This window comes from Rhamphochromis longiceps, linkage group LG3 (assembly GCF_057381845.1).
Source record: "Rhamphochromis longiceps isolate RC_006_pf linkage group LG3, R_longiceps_female_GT1.1, whole genome shotgun sequence".
Classification (NCBI taxonomy): domain Eukaryota; kingdom Metazoa; phylum Chordata; class Actinopteri; order Cichliformes; family Cichlidae; genus Rhamphochromis; species Rhamphochromis longiceps.
The window spans coordinates 55,069,509-55,094,715 of NC_140559.1; the positions used below are offsets into that span (position 1 = coordinate 55,069,509).

General features: G+C 41.8%; 1 protein-coding gene across 1 annotated transcript; it reads left to right on the forward strand.

Moving 5' to 3' along the window:
* The first annotated feature begins 23,507 nt into the window (after positions 1-23,507).
* LOC146675330 (uncharacterized) lies at positions 23,508-24,743 on the forward strand. The gene has a single exon (XM_085402500.1). The coding sequence runs from the start codon at positions 23,508-23,510 to the stop codon at positions 24,741-24,743; it is 1,236 nt and encodes a 411-aa protein (XP_085258626.1).
* Positions 24,744-25,207: the final 464 nt, after the last annotated feature.

A 25,207-nucleotide genomic window follows, 5' to 3' on the forward strand; every position in this document is an offset into this window, starting at 1 on the left:
TAACAAAATTCTTGATCACGTAGAAGAACTGAGCCCTAATTTTGAAGTTACACTTCTTTTTCTTATAATAAGATTTCTCAACAAATTCTATTTATTCTATGCATTGACAGAAACGGGAGTTTCACTGGTCCATACCATTTAAGTTCAGTGGGCTGTGTGTGGTCCATGCCATAAAATGAGTTTGACATACCTTTTCTAAAGCAAAATAAATATCACAACTGCGTTTATAATATAATTTCATTTTTTTAAATTATCACCTTACTGTTCATCTACCTTACTAATGTGTGCTTCGCACTACCGTAATTCATCGACCATTTTAGCTAGAGAAAAAATTCACACAGTTACTGAAAGAAGAGAGGCTGAGCTTTACGGGACTATTTGGTGTATTATGGTAGCACAAACCGTTCGCAAGCTACTGCTCTGAAAAAAGAAAAGTCAACCCCACTTAGGTGTGCTTCGCGCGACCATAACTCCTCGGACATTTGGGCTAGAAAGACATTTCAAACAGTTACTGAAAGATGAGAAAACCAGCTTTACAAAACTTTATGGTGCATCATAAGAAAGCATAGCAGCGACAGTCCAATCACATGTAAGAATTGATGACGCACGGAGCAGAGTGGCGGGTGTGGAGAAGTGACAATGCCCCAAAAAAGGCCTGGAGATTTAAAAAACTGAGTGGCCTACGCTCAAAAAAGATGAAATTGGGTTGTTGTTACATGTACAAGATTCAAACTTGTAATGTGAACTAAATAATTTCATGTTTCCATGGTGAACGTAATTAAATCATGTAATTAAATCATATAATTAAATCATGTAGCATTTACAGGGTGGGCCATATAAATGGCCACAATCTGGCTGGTTTGCAGTGTGTAATTAGAGTTAGGTTAATTGTTGGTTCTAAATTACCCATGAATGTAAGTGCAAATGGTTGTTTGTCTCTATGAAATCATCAGCCCCTATATTGGTTCATTAAGCAAGACTAGCAGTAATTGCCTTGATTGACAGTAGTTGTTTAAACAACAAGATTTCATTGTGTTTTCCTAAAGTTTGTAATTTGTGTAGAATGAATTAAAACAAATTTCACTCTACATACTTAAATAAATCACTTCAAGTCAATGCAAATATACTACGTTGATCCAACGTAATCTGATTACATAAACCACCAAATGACGCATGTGTTGGTTTGACATGGCCAAAAATGGGTTATTGTACTTGGTTAAATCACGTGGAAATAGGCACTATGATTAAATTGTGTTGATCCAACGACAGATTTTTTTGAGTGTAGGCTCAAAACCTTTATTGTACATATGTATAGTTCATATTTAAGTTGATGTTGTGTTACATTTTGTTCCTGTTGAATATCAGTTTCTACTTACTATAAATCTGAAAAAAGTCAGTTTTATTGTTTTTTCCACTTTAAGCTGTTGTTTCATTGACATAAAAATACAATAAAGTGAAATGAAAGCTGAGGTCATTCTGAAAAAAGCAAACGAACTCACTTACAGTATGATTTCTGGCCCTTTTACAGCCAAAATTATCAAATAAATAACATCCATGTAGGTGTCCGGTTTGTTGTCAATGTATACTCCGAGGTATTTATAGTCCTCCACAATGTCAACACTGACCCCCTGGATTGAAACAGGGGTCAAGTGTTTCCTGGTCTTCCTGAAGTCCACTATCAATTCCTTGGTCTTTGTCACGTTGAGCTGCAGGTGATTCTGCTCACACCACGTGACAAAGGAGTCGACCACAGCCCAGTACTCTGTCTCATCATCCCTGCTGATGCAGCCAACCACCGCAGAGTCATCAGAAAACTTCTGAAGATGGCAGGTCTCTGTGCAGTGGCTGAAGTCTGTGGTGTAGAGGGTGAAGAGGAAGGGGGAGAGGACAGTCCCCTGTGGTGCCCCTGTGTTGCTGATTACCTTGTCAGACACACACTGTGGGAGACGCACATATTGTGGTCTTCTTGTCAGGTAATCAACAATCCAGGATACCAGAGAAGCATCCACCCGCATTGCTGTTAACCTATCGCCCAGGAGGGTCAGCCTGATGGTGTTGAAAGCACTGGAAAAGTCAAAAAACATGACCCTCACAGTGCTCTCTGGCTGGTCCAGGTGGGTGTAGACACGATTGAGCAGGTAGATGATGGCGTCCTCAGTTCTGAGATGGGGCTGGTAAGGGAACTGAAGGGGATCCTGATGTGGTCTTACTATGGGTCGCAGCTGGTCCAGGATGAGTCTTTTCAGGGTCTTCATGATGTGGGAGGTCAGTGCCACAGGCCTGTAATCCTGGGGCCACTGGGACAGGGCGTCTTTGGTACAGGGACGAGGCATGATGCCTTCCACATCACCGGGACCCTCTGCAGACTCAGACTCAGCATGAACAGTTTATGGAAGACTCCACAAAGCTGGGGGGCACAGGCCTTGAGGACGTGGTGACTCCGTCTGGTCCATCAGACTTGCCTGAGTGGAGTCTCCTCATTTGCATCTGAACCTGGTATTGAGTGAAAGTGATGGGTGGGGGAGGGGTGTCAGGACTCTCACAGGAGGCAACAGTGCTATGTGGAGAGAGAGGCAGGCACAGTGGTGTGACTCTGGATTCCAGACTGACTACAGGTGAGGTTGTGGGGGTGTGAGCAGTGACTGTAGTATCGAATCTGTTGAAAAACAAATTCAACTTATTAGCTCTCACCTCCCTCAGCTCCCCTGCTGTTGGTTGGCCTGAATCCAGTGATGGTTTTCATGCCTCTCCACACCTCTCTCATGCTGTTCTGCTGTAGTTTCCACTCCAGCTTCCTCCTGTAATTGTCCTTAGCCTCTCTGATCTTGTTCTTTAGTAACACCTGGACCCTTCTCACCTCCACTTTATTGCTCCCTGTGAAAGCCCTCTTCTTGTCGTTGAGGAGGGCTTTGATGTCCTTAGTCACCCACGGCTTGTTATTTGGGAAACAATGGACAGTCTGAGCTGGAACAATGGAGTCAGTGCAGAAAGTTATGTAGTCTGTGATAACACTCAGTAAGCCCATTGATGTCCTCGGCGTGAGGCTCACAGAGTTTCTCCCAGTCGGTCACCTCAAAACAGCCCTGTAGTTCCACTAAGACCTCCTCTGACCACCTCTTAATGCTTCTCGTGGTCACAGGTTTCCTCCTCACAATTGGCACATTGTTACAACCCGGCTCAAAAGCCGCAACTTAAAAAAAAAAAAAAAAGAACACCAGAGTGTTAGTGAGAAGAGTTTTTTTCTTAAAATGGAATACCAGGTTGGCTAAAATGGCTAGTTCCACCGAGGCAAAGACAAGTGAGCTTCCTGGAAGCTTGCCTCAGGTATGCTTTGCTAATTGGCCACACCTGACTAGGTGTGGCCAATTAGCACCAGCTGAGGGATGTAACACACATAGCGGGGGGTGAGGTGAATCAGGTTGTGATCTGACCTTCCAAGTGGGGACAGAGAGGAGGAGCTGTATGCATCCTTAATGTTAGCCTAGAGTAGGTCTAAGATTCTCTCCCCCCTGGTGGGACAGTCCACATATTGTTTGTATGTTGGTAGTGTATTGTCCAAGGTGACATGGTTGAAGTCACCCGAGATCACAATGAAGGCACTCGGGTGCTGAGTCTGTAACCGGGTTATGGCAGAGTGGATAGTGTCACATGCAGCTGTGGGGTTAGCAGAGGAAGGGACGCAAACAGCCACCAAGATGGCATGAGTAAATTCCCTGGGCAAATAATACGGCCTGAGTCCAACAGCACACAGTTCAATGTCCAGGCAACAAATCCTTTCTTTAATTGTTATGCGGGTAGGGTTACACCGCCGGTTGTTAATAAAAACAGCAAGCCCACCTCCTTTCCGCTTACCGGTAGCGATGCTGTCCCTGTCCGCCCGAACACTGTAGAAGCCTTCCATGGATGCGTTGTCATCCGGAATATCCAGGCGCATCCATGATTTGGTGAAACACATCAAGCTACACTCTTGGTGTTCCCTCTGACTCCGTACCAGCGCTGAGAGCTCATCAATTTTATTTGTTAATGATCGCACATTTCCCATTATGATAGACAGCAGACACGGTTTGTACCTTCTCTTCGCTTTGAGCAACCACTGTCTCTACGTCTCCTTTCTTGTTCTTTTCTGTCCTTGACCTCTGCATCCCCAATGTGTTTTTCTCCAAATTTCAGCTGGTATGTCTGGGGGTCTGGCTGGCGAGCCAGCCAGCATCGGGGCAATCAGCTGATCTCTGGAGTAAACAGTCCGTGCAGTATGTTGTGCCGCGGTCCCATTCCTCGATAAAAGTAACAGTTTCGCGGCCACCAGCAGAACAAAAACTCTCTCAATCCACATGATTGAGGGAAAGATAATAAACAGATGAAAAGCTAAACTAACGAGAAAAAGCAGGAGCAACTGTAACAGGCTGGTTGGTGCATGCGCACCAGCATGGAGGCCAAGCAGAATGCGGCGCAGGCGGTGGCTGAAGCAATAACTCGGGTGTCGGAAGATTTTGGAGAGCCAAGGAAAAAGACTTTCATGCTACCTGCACTGTGTATAGTGCGGGTGGAGTGCTGCTGACTTCGACTGGAAAAAAAGGAATACTTCGAGGACCTCCTTAATCCCACTGGCACGTCTTCCGTGGCAGAAGCAGAGTTGGGGACGAAGGGGATGGCCCACCAATCTCTGGGGGGGAGGTCACTGAGGCAGTTGAACAACTCCTTGGTGGCAGAGCCCCTGGGGTGGATGAGGTTCCCCCTGAGTTCCTGAAGGCTCTGGATGTTGTAGGGCTGTCTTGGTTTACACGCCTCTACAATGTTGCGTGGAGTTCAGGGGCAGTACCCCTGGACTGGCAGACCGGGGTGGTAGTCCCCATCTTTAAAAAAGGGGACCAGAGGGTGTGTTTCAACTACAGGGGATTCACACTCCTCAGCCTCCCTGGGAAAGTCTATGCCAGGGTGGTGGAGAGGAGAGTCCGTCCGTGAGTCGAACCTCGGATACAGGAAGAACAATGTGGTTTTCGTCCTGGTCGTGGAACACTGGATCAGCTCTTTATCCTCTCAAGGATACTTGAAGGTGCATGGGAGTTTGCCCAACCAGTCTACATGTGTTTTGTGGATTTGGAGACCCTGTCCCTCGGGGGGTCATGTGGGGGGTGCTCCAGGAGTATGGGGTGTCTGGCCCATTGCTACGGGTCATTCAGTCCTTATACAACCGTTGGAAGAGCTTGCTCCGCATAGCCGGCAATAAGTCAGACTCATTCCTAATGGGTGACGGGTTCCACCAGGGCTGCCTTTTGTCACCGATTCTGTTCATAATTTTTATGGACAGAATTTCTAGGCATAGCCAAGTGGCGGAAGGCTTTCACTTGGGTGGTCTCAGGATCTCATCTCTGCCATTTGCAGATGATGTGGTTCTGTTGGCTTCATCAGGGGATGGCCTCCAGCTCGCCTTGGAACGGTTCGCAGCCAAGTGTGAAGCGGTGGGAACGAGAATCAGCACCTCCAAATCTGAAGCCATGGTGGGTGGAGTGCCCACTCTGGGTCAGGGACGAGTTCTTGCCCCAAGTGGAGGAGTTTAAGTATCTTGTTCACGAGTGAGCGGAAGAAGGGAGCGGGAGATCAACAGACAGATTGGTGCAGTGGCTGCAGTGATGCGGACGCTGTACCGGTCTGTTGTGGTGAAGAGATAGCCAAGCGTAAAAGCGAAGCTCTCAATTTACCAGTCGATCTATGTCCCTACCCTCACCTATGGTCACGGGCTGTGGGTAATGACCAAAAGAATGAGATCGTGGATGCAAACGTGGAAATAGGCTTCCTTCGAAGGGTGGCTGGCCTCTCCCTTAGAGATAAGATGAGCACAGGTAAAAAAGACGTGCAACATCGCTTACCAGCCAGACCCCGATGCCAGAACAGCCTGAGCTTCACCTAGACACCTGCTCTTCTCACTCTTCTCCGTGCTCCAAGGTCCGAGGGCATCGCTGAGGTCACCAGACAAGGATCAAGCCACCCGCAGAGGATTGAACATTCCGACACAGGACAATGAGACATCTTGACCCATCATTGAAGATTGAATAGATAACAGTGTCAGAAAAACTTAAAGAAGTATCCACACACCAAGGGGGTTGGAGTCATACCCCGCACATATGGAATATGGTCTAGTACATGTCACAACCCCATGTTCAGTCTCACTCCCCACTTCAATAGAAAGTGGGATGGCTGCCATCAGACATGGTATCAGAGTAAGTTAACAGTTCGTTTGCATATTTTAATGCAACTTCTGTATCTTTACTGTAGACACGTTTATTGACATTGGACTTTGCTGATCAGGTGGTTTGATGGACTCGCACTGTTGCAGTGGATTTAAGGAGTAGATTTGCTGGTTCATAAAAAGATGTGGCCACCAGGAGGCATTGGTTAGAATGCAGCTCTTTTATTGAAATCAAGTGCAAATAATACTTCTGCTCTTGTTTCTAGATAGAGTGGTGCAGTTCTGTAAAGACGAATAAATCACAAAATAAACCAAATGTTAGTTGTGGCATAAACATGCAGTGCAACTGTCAGGTTTCTAAAATCAGGACCCAAACGCAGGACTTCCTGAGCTGACAGTGTTTTTATCTACCGTGAATCAAGACAAACAGTGTAAATAATCCACATCCACAGTGAGCGATCGCTTCTTGTGATGATTCCCAGGTCCCGTGCAGTGACTTCTCCCCGTGGTCCGTGGTGAGAATACTACTCTCAGGTATGTCTAGGTACAATGGTGCTCAGCTCCCTCCACACATTCCCATAAATCTCCTTGGAAAACAAGATGCTACAGTAGATACACTTTTCAGTACATTCGACTGAGACACTTTCACCTTGTGAGCTGGAATGCTGACTGTGTTCCTGTTAAGTAGTGAGCCCTTAACGAGGCTGATCAGCATCAGATGAGTGTGATTACTCAAAAGGTGTGGCCAGCTCCAAAGCAGGAAAACTCTCCAGGCCTGGTTTTGCACCAAAAACACAAACACCAACTAGAGATGGCACAATACCACTTTTTTATGTCCGATACCGATATCATAAATTTGGATATCTGCCAATACCAATATGAATCCGATATAGTGTGTTTTTTAATTAATAAAACTGCTTTTTTTAAATTTCATATTCAAGTTTAAATAAACAACAACACTAAAGCTGTTATACCTGTATGTAAAAAATACACTGCACCCAAAATGTTTCATAGTTCAGCAATACTGATCAATCTAATAAACTTTAACCTACTCAATCCTTCCTATTCTGGTATTTTAAAGAGTACTTAGCAGATATATTAAGCAACCTAACTAATAGGGTTGCAAACTCCCAGCAAAAAAAAAATAGGGAACCCCCCACCCTCCACCTCATGATGCTTAATCGCCATAATCAACTTTAATTTGATGCAGTGTGAAAAAAAAATGCACAGAATTAAATTATTTTTCAAGAATAATAAAATAGATTCAACATCTTTCTTCAATAGAATTGCAGACTGCACAGATGGTACCTTCCCAAAGGAAAAAGTAGTATAGCTATAGTATATTAGACTTAACAGTTACTATATATAGTAATGGACTTCTATACATTTTACATCAGAATAAAACTTTGGGTGTAAGATTCAGATAATTATTTATTAAAAGCTAGACATTTTAAATGAGAATATGAAAGAAAAGTATGTCTTTGTGCCCCCTTTTCCCTGTTAATGCCCTATCGGCCCCCCTGGCTAAACTTTGCTAGATCCGCCCCTGCACAGTTACCAGCCGTCAGCTACGTAGAAAAGGATCCTGGTGTAGAAAGTAATATTAAATAAATTCTAACAACAGCTTATCAAGCTTAAACGTGCTGCTGTTGTTCAGCCACTGGTTTCCTCTTTCTGGTGCAAAGTGGGCCAAAAACAAACAAGAGAGACGGACTCCTGACAGAAAAGCCAATCAGCTGATCATTAAGCAGTTTCATGATTGAAGTAGCAGCAGGAGAGAGAGAGAGAGAGGCAGTCGCTCCATGTATCGGTTGTTAAGTTTAACATGGGAATGCTTTACAAACATTCAGAGATGAACTTACACACTTGCTTTACTTCAGTCCACTCCTCCTCACTTTCTCAGAGATGAAATGCCGGTTTGGTAGCAAGGCTACAAATACACACAGCCGCTCTATCGCGTGACGCACACTGCTCCGACGTGCTACGGTTATGAGCCGAGTTACGCCGTGTTGCAAGTTTTGTGAGGTGCTTTTTTGATATTTAATGGATTGTATTACATTTTTTATTTATTACATTTATTTTATTTATATCCGATCCAGTCATTTACGTCAGTATCAGACCGATACCGATACGTAATATCAGATCGGTCCATCTCTAACACCAACTATGTCCCACTTCATAAGCCGGATCCTTCGGAGGACCCGGCCTTCGCAGCCTATTCAGGTCTGTTTAAAATGAGAAAAATTATAACCTAATATTACTATAAAACACTACAGATGGAACAAACCAGTGAACACCTGCATTAGCTTAAAATGTTATCAAAGTGACATTGTGAATAATGTAATATTACTATTAGATTTGCACAAAGATGTCTGTAACTTTCTGAAGTCAAACTCAACAGAAACTCAACAGCTTTGTTTCTTTCTATACTGTTTGTGTATAATATACAGTCGTTTTTTAAAAATATGAAAATCATATTAGATTCAGATGTATGGTCTTTACATTGAAATGACACTTAATAGAATACAAAGAAGGTAAACTGCAGTATAATATAGCATATTAGGTGGAGCTACGTAATAGAATAGAATAGAATAGAATAGAATAGAATAGAATTCAACTTTATTGTCATTGCACATGCACAGGTACAGGGCAACGAAATGCAGTTTGCATCCATCCAGAAGTGCTTAGTGATATAGATATATTACAATATATATTAGCAATAATATAGATATGTAAGTATATTACAGAAATGGGTCTATTATGTTATAATGTACACGGTATGAAGTATGTTGTGAATATTCTATAACTATAAGTATGTACAGGCTGTAGTGAGTACAAGCTATGTACAGGATATGGACAGGATATAAATATGAAAAACTATACAGAATATGAAATAAATAACTTTACAGGAATCTGAGATATACAGCTATACAGAAATGGGAACTATGCAAGTTGTAAACAGTTGTAGGGTTAAAAATTATCGTATGTACAGAATGATTGTTTACACAGGGCTATACAGTAGTGCAGTTAAGGTAAGTGAGGGTGTGGATAATTTCTACAGAGGCTATATAAAGTGCTAGTGGTTGTGAGTGGTGGTTCACTCCATGTTATTATTGTGTGTTTGAGGGTACAGTTGTCCATTGTGTGTGTGTGTGTATGTTCAGTCCATGAGTTAACGTGGGTCAGATGTCAGGAGGCAGAATAATAGAAGAGCATATAGTATTAACTTTCATGATGTGCACTTTAACACTGATTTGAAGTTTAACCCTATAAACACATAGTTTAACAAATATGATACACAAAGGAGTGGAAGGAAGGTAAATATTAGCTAACCAGAAGTCAATAAAAATGTAGACAAATCTAACAAATGTAACACGTGCTGAATAGATCTAATCTTCACAAACTTCCTAAGGAATTTAGGGTGGGAGAATTCAGCTACATTACTATTTTCCATAACAGCCTACTCCTTCCCTGACCTTTAATTTTACAATAGTGTAACTGATGTTAAAACTAGCTATTGACTGATTAGTAAACCATGTTAGCCTAAAGGCTACTACCATTCAAAACCAAATTAGTAGGTTAACACTAGACTCGGCTAGAAAACTAAAGCAACATACAAATAGTTTTGTCATATTATCTTTACTCTCTCTCTCTCCCTCTCTGGCAACAGGCATCTGTAACCGAATGTCAAAAAATGGTGGTGGAGGAGGTACGTTGAGGAGGTACTTTGACAGGAGGAAACAGCCATACATGCCAGAGCGGTAGCGCTGGCTAAGCAGGGTCACTGGATGAATTGGGAGAATGGGAAAGGAGTGAAATCTGGTTGGTTGTAGGACTAGCTTTACTCAAGGCAGATACACATGGAGACACAACCAGGTCCTTAGGTGTCTAGCTGGGAAAGTTGAGTGCAAGAGGAAATACATCAACGCTCAACCTTTCACGAACCAAGAGGAGCATCCATGTATCCATCAGCATTTGTCCAGGAGAGGGACAAGCCAAAGACTAGCCCTTCAACTCCAGACCTGGGCCCGCTGGAGGTCGCCAGGGATTGGCAGATGCAAGTGGACTTGGATCAGAGGCTAATTTTTCCCAAAGAAATAGCTACTTTGCGACCAGACCTCGTCCTTTGGTCTAACTCCCAAAAGTCTACGTATGTCATTGAGCTGATGGTACCATGGGAGGATGCAACTGAGGAAGCATTTGAGCATAAGAAGCTGCAGTATGCCAAACTTGGCAGCTGAGGCAAAGGACAGAGGCTAGAAGATCAAGGTATGCCCGGTGGAAGTGGGGTGCAGGGGCTTTGTTGCCAGTACAACAGCAAGACCGCTTAGAGAGATTGGGATCAGAGGACAGGCGCAATGGCAGGCCAGTGGTGGGGGGGGGGGGGGGGTTCAGAAGCCTGGGGTCTTTTGGAGTGTAATTTTTTCATAGTTAGATGCCTGGCTGACACTGTATAAAACAAAAACTACACACAATATTCAAAGCACATATTGCACACTGTGGGAATTTACGACTGTGCGTAAATCCCCCCTGATATTGGTATGATCCGAGCTCAGGCACTAAGCGATTGAGCGAGGGGGCGGGGGGAGCTGCTGCCTGCGAGTGCGCTGTTGGAGAAACGGAGCCAGGCAGACAGAGGAGAGCTTAAGTTTGACCAGGTACCAGAGCAAATCATTCATACTGTACAAATAATGTAAATATGATGGTGCATCACGAAAGATTGATATCAAACTGATCACTTGACCAATATTACGTTACTTGCTCTTCGAGTGAATCAACAAATGGTGAAATGAAAAGCAGAACAACAACAATGCTGTTTCTTTAGAGAGTCTTAGCTTACATGTGTGTTTATTTCATATTTTCAGTTGTTTCCCTCCACGGCTAAATAAATCGGTTTCAGTAATGTACTGATATACAAGAATGGACATAAGGAGCTTCTTTCAAAGAAAAAAACTCTGGTAGATGTTATTTTATATATTATGTTTTGTATGTTGTTCAGTATATTTCTATGCAAAACAAGAAGAACTTCAATACACAGCAGTATATTCACAGTTGAAACCAGATATTTACACTTTATGGAAAACACAAGAACATTTTTTTACTGTACAACATCAATTTAGAGTAAACTTGTTTTGTTTTGGATAAATAAATATTGAAATATCTTTTGAATGAGTTAAATGTCAGAATAAAGAGAGACAGAGCTGTCTATTTTAATCACTTTCATCAAATTTAGGATTACATATACACTAAGTTTATTGTTAATTAATAAGAAAACTCCAGACGATTCCATTCTGAGCTGAAGAAGCTTCTGATAGGTTAGTAGAGTCCATGTGAGTAAATTGGTGGCACACCTGTGGATGCATGTAAGGCGAAACACAGAGCCTGTTTCTGTGACATGGGAAAATCAAGAGATATCAACCAAAACACCAGGAACAGAATTGTGGAGCTCCATAAGTGTGGCCCAGTTTTGAATACAATTTGGTGCCATTTACAATTAAGAAATACAGATAGTTTCTCTCTTTACTCTTAAAGTTAACAAATATGTTTTTTATATTTATCAATCTAAAAAAATAAACATTTAGTCTGATTTGATGTTACAATTAAAAAGTGTTTGTGTTTTGATCTGAAGAGTACATAAATATCTGGTTTCCACTGTATATTTGATGATGTTGGTGTTTGGCTTGATTGTCAGCACAAAGAGGGAGAGAGAGGAGCAGAGGGAGAGAGAGAGAGAGAGAGAGAGAGAGAGAAAGAAACAGACAGACAGACAGAGAGGGAGAGAGAGGAACAGAGAGGGAGATGGAGAATGAGGACAGAACAGAAATGGAACGGAACAAGAGCAGGTGAGACACACATGTTAGTCAAATGGTCGTTTACCAAAAGTATCACAGGTACTCATGTATCTCGTACCTAGTGTTTCTTTTTAGGTTTGTTATTTTTCAAATTATATATTTATTAAGTTATGCAGGCTTGTTTGCACAACAAGGCTAAATAATTATATAAACTTTTCTCAATCTAAATAGTGGACTTTGGTAGAATTAAAAAATAAGTGTAGTGCAGGTCTATGATGATTTTTAGTGCTACTATCATCTAGTTCTGATTGTGGTTCTGTCTTGGTTAAGTCCTAAGTAGTCCTGATTTTGAACTGTTGTAGTCCTGTTTTAGTTCTGGATCAGTTCTGGGTCTGGTTGAATTGGGGTTTAGTCACTGTGTCTTGATACAGCCCCGACTTTGTTCTGCCTTGCTGCTTAATTAAAAAAGTAGTTTAAGGTGTCCTGCATATGTGATATTTATTGTTCCCGATATGAAGTCATTCTTTTTTTAACATAACTCAAAACAGAGCCTATTAATCTTTCAGTCATTTCTAACCCCCCCAATCCCACATGTGTGGCAGCAAAAGGTGGGAATAAAGTAAGTACGCCTCACAGTTTAAAAGACAACGCCACCCTGGGAATTTCACCCAGAGAATACTGGAAGTAACACTAACTCACCAAGAAGGCACTTAGGTTTGTTATACTCAGTACAGAGACGAGGTTCAATGATAAAACAGTTTGACAATTTATTAATAATTATTTAAAACACCGTATAAAAGTGCAATCATAAATATCCATGTACAAATATGCTTAAAAAAAAAAAAAGTATTCAGAGCTGAGGCTTACCAGTGGAGGGGCAGGGATGCTGCGCACAACTCAAAAAAAAAACAAGAAAACACACCAAGACACAAGTGCAACACAAAATCACACACTCACACTAATAAACTAAACAAGGCAGGTGTGTGCACTCAAAGGATCCCACCACCAAGGCACCCTAGTCTCCTCCACGTCAGCACTCCGCATCTGAATAAAAGAAAAAAAGAAAATTTTAATATATTACAACAAAACTAATATGTAGCGCTGGGGGATAACCCAACTGCAGGACCACACTGGTGATCTGCAGTTAGAAAAAGGGCCTCCCACCAGTGGCGTAACAAAAATCCAAACTACAAATCAAAACAACAGAAAAACAACATACAATCTGAATAAAACTTTAAAATCTGGAGCAAACGGAATCGCCGTATTGCTCCAACTTGCCGTCTGCCCGACTATAAGTTAATCATCCGGTCAATCAATATGTACGCTAGCTGACTCCCATAACTGGCATGCATATGGCCGCTGTCCACGCTGACATCCACTTTAAAAAGCTGGCACCAGCAGGAAAAGAAACCTCGCAACGGGAACAGACGGTAAAAGCAAAGCAAAGCAGCAGCACTTCAGTTAGCGTGGCGTTGCGTAAAACTAAGGCCCATAATTCCTGCAAAGCATAAGAAGTAATTACTATTAAAGAACAATAAAAGGCAGAGATAGTAATAAAATTGAATTACGTACCGAGTAAACCGCGTCATGAAACATGAGCAGAGTGGCTCATAGGAGGCTTCTACAGCTATGACCTAAAAACAATATCTGTTTACCACCAAGTAAGGTAATGTACACACTACAATGAGTAAACACCTACCAGCCACGATGGAGGCTTCAGAATGATCTCTGCAACACCAAAGGGAAGTCAGGTGACCAAAAAGGAGATCACAGGTAAGCGATACAGGAATGCTCAAATGGCCACTATTTATACTAGCGCCCCCTAATGCGCCAGGCTGAAAGTGGGTTGAACCGAGGAATAACATTCATCCTGCCACACATCCATACTACCCTTTAGGGCTAAGCCCCGGGTGTATCAAATGTCTGCCTCCGCCTCTGTGGCAGGCTATAAGAGAATTAGCTAACACTGCTGAGAGGACCAATGACTAGCCATGTCAGCCCTCTTTAGCTCAAGAAGGTTGACATCACTTGGGCAGCAAAGGCAGTCAGCTAACCACAAGACACACGCCCAGGATTGTTCAACCCACAAGGGTAAAAAAACCTAACAATAGAAATTTTACTGGTTGACTGACACAGCTGTCTTGGGGCCTCCTGGGTCCTGTGCAGCTATCCTCATGGTAGTGAAACCTAATGGAGGAATGAAAAAAAATGTTCCGCTCTTCTCCCCTCTGCTCTTTTCCCTTTTCTGGGAGGCAGTGGGGAGGTAGAGTGTACAGCCTGATCTGGCGGGGAGGTGTGGGATGCCAGATCAGGCACCCCCCTTCCGGTTCTCCCCTCTCCTATCTTGTCTCTTTTGTCTTACTTCTCTCATCTTTTTTATTTCTTTGAAGAAGTGAATACCTTAAATATTAAAGAGGTAAGTATTACTTCTCATTTTGCAGTGAATTGATAGAAGAAAATAAATTGTAGAAAACTAAACAGAAGAAAATAGAGGAGAAATAACAATTTAACATAAACCAGTGACACACTATAGGGCCTGATCAACCCTGGCAGGGTGTCTAGTGATAATGGCTGAAACACCCCACTTGACACCCCCCCCCCCCCCCCCCCCCCCCCCCCCCCCCCAAATTTGTGATGCCCCTGGATGGATGGTGCTGCCTATATCAGGGTCAAAAAGCTGTCTGGATTTAAAGTGCTGTAAATGAGTGTTGGCCTATGACCTGTAAAACACATGTCAAACATATGTCCCATCAATGATATCAAGTCATTCTGTGCCACAAACAACATTCCTGTTAAAAAGTAGGAGCTGCAATCAGTATTTGGCAGTTTATATATCCTTTATTTATCCTAAAAAGTCTGACATTAAAAATGTCTTATTTAACAGTGTTCTGGCCAAGAGGCAATGTTCCCTCTAAGCTGCGCAGTGCGCAATTGTGCACTGCGCGGTCTCTGCGCACAGAAAATTTGCGTTGCGCACAAAAAAAAAATCTAACCTGAATTGAAATTAAAATTAAAATTTCAACAATTCTGTTTTGCAGTGTTAGTCAGGAAGTCACTGGCTGCTCCTGTATGTGTTTAGAACGATGCCACCTTATCCTGTAGTCCAGCCAATGATGCGATTCGTATACACACAGCTAATCAACGTGGTTGACAGGCTATGACAGCGTCCTTATGTGCAGACACCGGTGTTTTAGCTGGCAAAGCAGCGTGGCTGATGAGGAGTGAAGCCATGTTAATGACGACATGTACAACCATTGGAGATGTGAGCAGGACAGACGGAACAATTGACGGAAAAAGTGTGGACTTTATACCAGTTTTTAAATTGTGTTGATCGGCCACGTAAAACCAGAGTTGTGATAAAAATATATGCAATGTTTGGTTTTCTTCTTGAATACTGTCGTTATTTGTATTTACTGCGGGAAGAAACGGTAAAAACGGCGTTTTATAAGGAAAAAGGCTCAAAAGCACTCTCCACCTGTGAGCAAAAACAAAACCAACCCCCACCCTTTCCTATTGGTCGAAAAAAGTACCATGTCAACCGATCAAAAACTGATATGGCAACGTGGCATCTATTTGTTAAGAAACGGGGAAAGTTTTAGGAGTGACGGTGGTGTTTTGAGATGTGAGAGATTTGCGACGTTTAGCGCAAATCTTGTGTAGTTAGTGTGTAGTGTAGTCAGTAGTTTTGTTGTGTGTGTCAGAACAATGAGGCGACTGCTGAATGTTACAGGTGTTACAGGAGTGATACATCTCCTGCTGTCAGGCCTGCAGGTATCAGACTGTTGTTCTCCTTTATCTCATAGTGGACAGAAATTATTTTTGGAGTGACACAAATAATTTGTGTGGCATCAGATTTGATGCAGAACAGCTGATTGTTCTGTAAATAGTTTGAAATGTTTATTTAAAAACGCCTTGGCTGCATTTAAAAAAATAGCTGCAAAGAACGTTGTTTGCCAAACTGAGTTACTTTTTTGAAGAAGTAACTATATAGTTAACTGCCCAACATTGGTCATTATTTACTATATTTTGCAGACAGAGAGTTACAGACTCTCCCAGACCACAGACTCATAATACAAGTCAGAGCTTTATAAAAGAAAAAAGAAAGTTGTGTTTTCGAAATTGGAGTTCAAGTTATTTTTACTTCCAATAGTGTTAACATACTACACAGGTCATGAACAAGATTTTTTTACATTTTCATTGTAAGTGGGATAAAGCAGTTAATTAAAAGTAGTCTAACATAAATCTAAACGCTGTAATTTGATTATTTTAATAAACCATGTAACTTGGATGGATTCGATGCCGGCGTGACCACAGTGCACACGTCTGATGTCGCTCACAGTGGTCCAAGGGATCACTCAGGGAGTTTGTGTGTTCGCTCAGACATATGAAAAATTAGAGGGAACATTGCCAAGAAGGCAACAGAAATTGCAAGAAATATAACATTATAATTCTATTAAGATATTGAACTTATTTCTTTATTTGATTTTGATCTATCTATCTATCTTTCTATCTAATTCCTTGCCCCTTCGGGTGGTCTATCCTTCAAGCTCGGGTCCTCTACCAGAGGCCTGGGAGCTTGAGGGTCCTGTGCAGTATCTTTGCTGTTCCTAGGACTGCACTCTTCTGGACAGAGATCTCTGATGTTGTTCCTGGGATCTGCTGGAGCCACTTGACTAGCTTGGGAGTCACCGCACATAGTGCTCCAATTACCAATGGGACCACTGTTACCTTCACCCTCCACATCTTCTCGAGCTCTTCTCTGAGCCCTTAGCACTTCTTATGTTCCTTCTTCCTGATATTGCTGTCATTCGGTATCGCTATGTTCTTCACTACAGTTGTCTTCTTCTGCTTATTTACGACTACTATGTCCGGTTGGTTAACCAGCACCATTTTGTTGGACTGTATCTAGAAGTCCCAAAGGATCTTAGCTTGGTCATTCTCGACGACCCTAGGGCATATATCTCATTTTGACCTCAGGACTTCCAGGCCATACTCAGCACAGATGTTTCTGTATACTTTGGCAGTCCAGCTTCTTATAGCCACTGGTACGACTTCTGGATGTAAGCCACTTCTTCTATCCTCATGCATTAATTCTACTGCACTTTTTGGTGTATATTATGGCAGTTTAATACAATAGCTGTGTTTACTTGAGGTGCAGATAAGCTCTCTTTGAATATGAATTGTCCTTGGTTATCATCACTTGCGCAGCTAGTTTTTTTTAACCCTTCTGGTTATCTTTGTCTAACATTAAAATTTCTTTGATGATCTGAAACACGTGGTAAATATGTAAATAGAAGAAGAAATAAGAAGTCAGGATGGGGTAAATCGTTTCTTACTGCACTTCTGTTAGGCGACTGAATAAAAACACAAAGTCAGCAGTCTGGCTATGAATGTCTTTAATGTTTCCCAGATCAGAATCACAGCATACAGTGTATAATAACTTCTAAAGTAAACAGAAATATCATCACCTCATTTATTTATATAATTTTACTTTACTTTTTTTAATAATCATCTTTTTTTTATTCCATTATTTAACATTTTTCTTCATCTCAAGTCTCGAGTTTCTGAGTTCAACAAAGAAAGTAGAAACAAGACAACAGGTGCAGATTTGCAATGGACACCAAGCTGAGGGTTTCTCTGTGGGTGTCACTGTCTCTGTGCACGTTTGACACTGTGGACGTGACACAGGATCATCCAATCATCTGTGGGTGTACCTTTGTGCAATACTTTTGTAAATAGTCAATGGTGCAATAGACCTCAATACTTGAAATGTGCAATTCACTTGTATTTTTATTTTTATTCCTATTTATTCTATTTATCCCCTTCGTATATTTTATTTATATTTGTCTCTGTATTTATATGTGTGTGTGTGTGTGTGTGTGTGTGTGTGTGTGTGTGTGTGTGTGTGTGTGTGTGTGTGTGTGTGTGTGTGTGTGTGTGTATTTAAATATAACATTCTGTAACTCTGTAACTTCTGTCGGTGCTGTGCTTTGGAAACCGAATTTCCCAGAGGAACCCACCCGAGGGATTAATAAAGTTCTATCTTATCTTACTGTCTCTGTGCATGTTTGACACTGTGGACGTGACACAGGATCATCCAATCATGAAGTTTTGCTTTGCTGACAGTTTTTGAGTGTTGAAATAAAATAAATCCAGCAGTTATACCACAGAAAGGACAAAGTGTGGCTTTGAACACACACAGACTGTGATGTTCTCCACACGTCACCCATCGCTCTGCACTTTTCCAGCATCCAACTGTTTTTCTGCTACATAACATCACTGCAGGAGAAAAACAACGGACAGACAGACAGCACAGTGTGACACGAGCAGGTCAGACCACCTGTGTGATCTCATGAGTCTGTGAGGATATGAGGCATCTTATGGTATCAAAGCCCTGGAGTCTGTCAAACATGGCTACATGTAAACACTGCTACATGTTAGGTGAGCTAACATTTAACTGACTGCACTTTTTTCTGTCTCAGTTTAGGTCATTTATGTCCTTACTGCGAATCACTGAAAGGCAAAGCTGGCTTTTATCGCTCTGATGTTACGCACATCATGCAGCACAGATTCATCTCTGATCACAAGACTCATTTTTCAAAATAAAAGCGAGCTAAGGCTTGAAAAGAGGACGACGATTTTATGACAATCGCAGAGAAAAGAGCAACGAAAGGATTTAAAACTTGATGAAAATGTTTTTTCTCACTGAAAACTAGCAAATGCTAATAAACAGCATGACTGGCCTTCTGCTGTGAGGGGGCTTCAGTGGAGATGACTTCTGCTACAGCGACCTTCCTGCTACAGGATGGTCACATGATAACGATCAACGTTATGACAAAAATAAAATAGATGTTGAAAAAACAAAGACAAAACTGATCGGTGGTAAGGATGAACTCATTTGAAACCTCAAGCTAACGGCCATTTTTTTCTTCTCATTACAAACTGCACCTGTTGTCTTTTGTCATCACAAAATAAGCATATCATTCATTCACTCCAAAAAAAACCCCCCAAAAAAACAAAACATAAAATAAACAAGAAACTTAATATTTACAAATATTTTGTCTGTTTTTTTTCTTACACTTAAAAATGTACAGTTCTGATCTTCCAGATGTTTCGTCTCCATCCGTCTCCCAGTTTGGTATTTTCTTCTCTGTCCAGTGACCTCAGAGTGAGCGCTGAATGTGCCACAATGGAGCCCTCTAGTGTTAGCTTATAAAACAGACAAGGAGAAAGAACAGAGCCGAATGAAAGGACTCGTTTGTGTTCTCTCCTCTGCTGTAGCTGTGTGGTGCTGAGGTTAACTACACAACCCCTCGCCGCCTCCTTATACACAGGAGTGAGTACAAAAGGGTTCGTACGGACGCATCAGCCGGCCGTCCTTCTGCTCGACACTGTTAGCTGAAAGATGATCGGATCATCCTCTGTCCTGTATTTAAGGCTGAGAGTCTTTGTCCAGTCTCTTTTCCACAGCTACTGTCCACAGCACTGATCCACCTGCAGCACAGCCCCAGTCAGTTGTTTTATGATTTACATTGTGCACGTTTCCCTTCCAGTGAGCTTACAAAACCTCTGACAGGAGAAGTCAGGCATGTGTTTCCCCCACCTCCCCTTTTAGGCAGTAATAAAATAGAAAACAAACAATCAAACAGGCTAAAGCTAGAGCACAAGCAAAGACAGCACCGGTGACTAAGTTCTCCCATACTGGACGTACGCTACCACGTGGGCTCAAACAGCAGCACATCAGCTCAGTTTACATACTGTTGACATCTTCATCAGAGGATCAGCAGGGAGCGCTGCTGAGCTGCAGTCGTCTCCACCAGAGTGACGGAGCAGGAATCACAAACAGCACAAACCCACCGTGTTGTTTCCACCCTGTTCAGGAGATCTGAGCCCCCATCCCTTTTTGTCATGTTGCAGCTCTGCACTGCAGGCCCTGAACGCCTCCCGGTTACCCTCAGTGTGCTTAGAGTTTAATTTACAACCGACGAGCTCACAGATCATCTGCAGGCAGGTGAACGAACCCTTAATGTGAGGATAATAGCAGAGCTGACCTGAGGTCAGAAATAGTCAGGAACGGTGTCGACACGGTGAAGTCAGGTGTTTGGGAATTTGTCTGATTATCAGATTGGGGGGGGTCGGTGTTAAATAACAAAGGCGGTGTAGGATGGAGAGAGGAGGAGGGAGGGAGCAGTGATGATATGGAGGAAGGTGATTGGTTAAGCAGCAGGAAGGAGCTCATGCTGGAGTCTGAGTTTTTACTGTTGGCCTTTTTCTGCTTTTTGTTTATTGTTGTCTGACGCGGGCCCGCCTACGCTTGAGTGATGCAGATGTGATATCACACTCACACAGCGACTGCCACACACACACACACACACACACACACACACACACACACACACACACACACACACACACACACACACACACACACACACACACACAAGTCAGAATACACATGTGCCAGACATAAGGGGGTCAGACAGGAGCAGCATCAGTCTCTGCTCTGTTTTGTTAATAACGTAGAAAAATTATTTTGTACAGTCAAGCTACATCGACGGACGCTTTACCTCACGTACCCTAAAATGAAAAAGTAGTGACAGTAAGATGAAGGCTGCACATGACACCATGACTGAGTTCACAGCTGTTGCTTTGATTCTAACGTTTAAGACTTTTGGCATCGACTCCGTTTTAATAAATGAGTGCTGGGAGGCGTCGTTTGACTTCAGGAGCTCCTGCGATGCTCTTACTCTGCGGGAGAAAACCAAAAACCAAAAGTAGCAAACATGGAGCGATATGACTCGTTTAGATTTTGGGAAACGTGCATCGACAGGTACAGTGTCCTTTTCCCCGCGTCTTTAAAGCTGCCAACTCTGCCTCAGCTTTCATACGAACAGATGAAGTTGAAGATCTTGAAGAAGTTTTGTGGCTTTCAACATTTGAAACTGCAAGAAACTCCATTCCGGGTTTCTCTGAGGCGTGGGCTTTCATCATCAGAGTTCATCCTTTAACCTATAACAATTAAAATATTCTCAAGTATGATCAACGGTTAATTACAGCACCGGCCGGAGTACCGGGAGCAGTTTGGAAGAACAAAAAGACGCGGAGACTGTTCTAAATTGTCATCCCAAACTAACTCAAAGTTTATTCTTTGTGCAGCAGTTTTTATAGGCAGACAACAAGTTTCAGTTCAGACCCTGCCCACTGGGTGGGGTGGTGTCCTTCGACAGTTGGAATCCTTTGTTCAGCTAGGGCAATAAAGATGCACTCACAAGGCCTATAAATCTTATACAGAGGTCTCCTACATCCATGAGTTCTGACACAACCCAGATGGTCTTCACATAAACATCTTCTGCAAGGGAGTGATAAGTAAAAGAGTGATTTGTTGGTGTTTTCCCTCCAACCTTAGTATCTACTTTCACACCATAAAATCTTCAGTTGACACAGCAAGAGGAGATGAGGTTAAAACAAAGGGCATTGCAGAAACAGGGTCCTTTGTATAATATCATCAAAAACAATACTCAGTAAATGCTACCATGGTATCAAAATATCACAACAGAAACACTATCACTTGGCTTGATATCATCCTCCACTTCTGTCTCAGTATTTGATGCAACATTGTTTTCCAATAAATTGATTTGCTTTGGACAAACAGCAGGATTTTGTTCTCTTTGATTTATCCAGTTCTGAATTTCATTTAAAAACACATTTGTGTATTTCATGATACTTGAAAAGCATTCCTCTTGTTTTATTACTTCCTCTGGCACCAAAGACAACACCTCAACATGTGAACTTGAAGCCTTTTCGCACAGTGCCTTTAAATCCACCAAATACTGCTTAATTTGAGAAAGATTTTCATTGTGTTGCATGAGCGCTTTCATTTTTTGTATTAGTCCTTTCATTTTATTAACATATATTTTGCATTCATTTTGTGATTTTTCGATTTTATTCAACAATGCCTTTCCAGTCATTTTTCTTTCTCTCTTTCCCCCCAAATCATTAGAGGAACAATCATCATCACCTGTTTGACTCATGATTTTCCCGTTTGTTTGTTCGATTTTTTTATTTATTTATTTATTTTAATCTTCAGTGATCATCCATTAAAACATATATCCACTGGAAGCCACAATAGACTTTGACCATAAAATCCTTTCAACGTAACGGCACTTTAATTGTCCATTTGAACATCATCCAAGCAGCATAATTAATAAGACGCAGCGCAGTCATCAATCCAAGAGCGCAGCCAAAAACATTGCACATTTAACCAACATTCATTCCATTCAGTGTCTCCTCTTAAAACATCTCAGCGCTAATGCAATGTCGCTTCCTTTTCCACAACCAGACATGCACAGGTATTCTTACCTGCGCTCCTCAGAATTGCGTCAGGTGTGTCGGTGCTGCTGGGCTCACTCATTCAGATGCGCTGCACTTACTTGGCGTCTTTCAGGTTCCTTGATCTGATTTCTTTGATCCTGCTTGTGGCTGGCTTCTCCAGAATGCCGTTTTTTGTTGACTAAAGATGTAGCGACTTCCACAGTCGCTAGAGGCCGGGGATGGAGCCTGCCTATTTGCCTGACGCGCTGTCAACTTTACGCAATAATGCGAGAGGTGGAACTGTTTGCTTGTTTATTAAAGTGCTTTGAGAGTTTACAGAGTAATGTCATCGGCTCCTGATTCAGACTCTTAATGGAGACATTTCATTTTCCAGCAGGAAGCTTTTTGTTATAGCCTTTAGATCAGGGGTCGGCAACCTGCGGCTCCGGAGCCTCATGCGGCTCTTTAGTCCTTATAGTGCGGCTCTGCGTGGTTTGGGAAAATAAATTAGTATTTAGCTGAAGTGTATTTTATTTATGCCAGTTCTTTTTTTTTTACTTGTAGTTCTAAATTGGAAGATTATTGTGATTTTGCAATATACAAATAAAATTATATTTTGTTATTTTTTCATCGCTCAAAATAAGCATCACACTCGCGGAAGCCGGTGTACCCGGCGAAACGCCGTGCATTTATCGAGCCTTTCAACCCCAGATAGGCCAATTATGGCTCTTTGGGTCTTAAAGGTTGCTGACCCCTGCTTTAGATGAACAGAGTTTTTTAATTAAATACATACTCTTTAATAAATGTTCTCTTTTATAAAAAGTAGGATAATTAAAAAAAACTTTTATTATACCTCTATTAGAAAAAAAACTGTCTTGTTTTCTGTTGTCTGTTATGTAATATTAGGGATGTTTGTGACAATTAATTTCATCATCGGCTGGACTAACCAATAGTCCACAACTAGGAAACAATGAAATTTTAAGTTAAGTTTGAAAACAGTTTAAAAAAAAACACCCCATTCCAAAACGTCTTGTGACAATCTCATTGGAGTGATGATGTCATAGAACGTCATAAGTCCTTTGATGTTTTTCCTTAAATAGGGGTGAGAAACAGCAAGTTTTAGTTCGTTTCAGCAGCATCTGTGTTTGCAGCATACAAAACGTTCACCACAGAAACATTTGGAAAGCTCTTCAAAGTCATCGTATAGAAACTCCAACATGTTTCCAAGAAAAAAACAACCAATTCAAAAAGATTACGCCGCCTCTCCTTCCTGGAGTGGCCAGCCAATTTCCCCAAATGGCATCTCATCCTTCCAAAGGGCATTAGAGGAGAGTAGGAAGGAAAACTACCTTCTCCAGAAAAAAATGCAACAAATTGAAGAAGAAAAACGTCAACTGGAGGACAAGTGTAGACGAATGGAAGCCCAAAATAAAGAGCTGGAAGAAAGACAACAGCGCCAGCCGGACATAAACATTATTAATGAGGGCTGGGGAATCAAGTTTGCTCAGGCCCGAGAGCAGATTGTGCACCTCAATAAAGAAAACAGGCAAAAGCGCGCAGAACTAAAAGAAATGACCAACCAGCTCCAAGACAAGAAAACGATGACTGATAAGATACAGCGGGATCTCCAATACATGGACCGAAAAAATCTGCTCCTCCAAAGACAGCTCCATGAAGCTGTGGAAGAAAAGAATAAATTCCTCCAACAGAAGGAAGAGCAGGACAAAAAGCAACAAGACATGCAGCACAAACTGAAGAGCATGCAGGAAAAATACCGCATGCTGAAAGAAAGCCTGGATGAAACACTGCGCCAAAATAAAGACCTTCTTCAACAGAAAGAGCAACAGCAGGAAAGACTGAAAGAAGGAAAACGCATCGTCCAGGACTTTGAGTCTAAAAATCTAAAACTGCAAGAGTTTTGTAATCAGCTGGAGGACAAAGCAACTAAAGTGGAAGAAGAAAGGGACAAACTGGAGAAACGGTGCTCACAGATGCAGAAAAGGATCGATCAGATAGCGAGAAACAACTCCGAGCTCGTTAAGGGGCGTTTGGTGGAATTCAATAACTTGAAGAGTGAACACACTCAAATGCAGTCACAAAAACAACAAGAAGACAAAATACATGAAGACAAAAATCAAGAAATCAAGAAAAGAAAGAAGCAGTTAAAAGACAAGCACAAAGAGGTCCAACAGAGAAATGCAGACATGCACAAGGACAAGCTGATACAGGAGGAAACATCCAAACAACTCAAAGACAAGCTTGAAGAACAACAAGCAGCATTGGAAGAGATGGAACAAAGATGTGAGAAACTTGAAGAAAAAAAACGCAGAAACCATCGACGAGCTGAGAAATCTCATCGTGGAGAAAAAAGCGCTCGTGGAAAAGTGCATGAAAAAAAAGAAAAAATGGTTCCACTTGTTCCAGAGGAGAGACGCTACTGCTTCCTCACCTGATGTAGCCTCGTCTTGCTCCACCTCTGTTAACCCCCCCAACCAGTCCCGGCAGTTGACTGTCCCCTCCTGAGCCTGGTTCTGCCGGAGGTTTCTGCCCGTTTAAAGGCAGTTTTTCCTCCCCACTGTCGCCAAGTGCTTGCTCAGAGGGGATTGTTGGGGTTTTCTCTCCTAACTTCTTTCCTTATTTCTTCATTTTACCTTTTTTCTTCATTTACTTGTTTAACTTCTTTCATTATTACTTCATTTTACCTTTTTTCTTCATTTACTTGTTTAACTTCTTTCATTATTACTTCATTTTACCTTGTTTCTTCATTTACTTGTTCAACTTCTTTCATTATTTCTTCATTTTACCTTGTTTCTTCATTTACTTGTTTAACTTCTTTCATTATTACTTCATTTTACCTTGTTTCTTCATTTACTTGTTTAACTTCTTTCATTATTACTTCATTTTACCTTGTTTCTTC

Coding starts and splice junctions, on each gene's coding strand:
- LOC146675330 (XM_085402500.1), top strand. CDS start 23,508: ATGTTTCCAAGAAAAAAACAACCAATTCAAAAAGATTACGCCGCCTCT.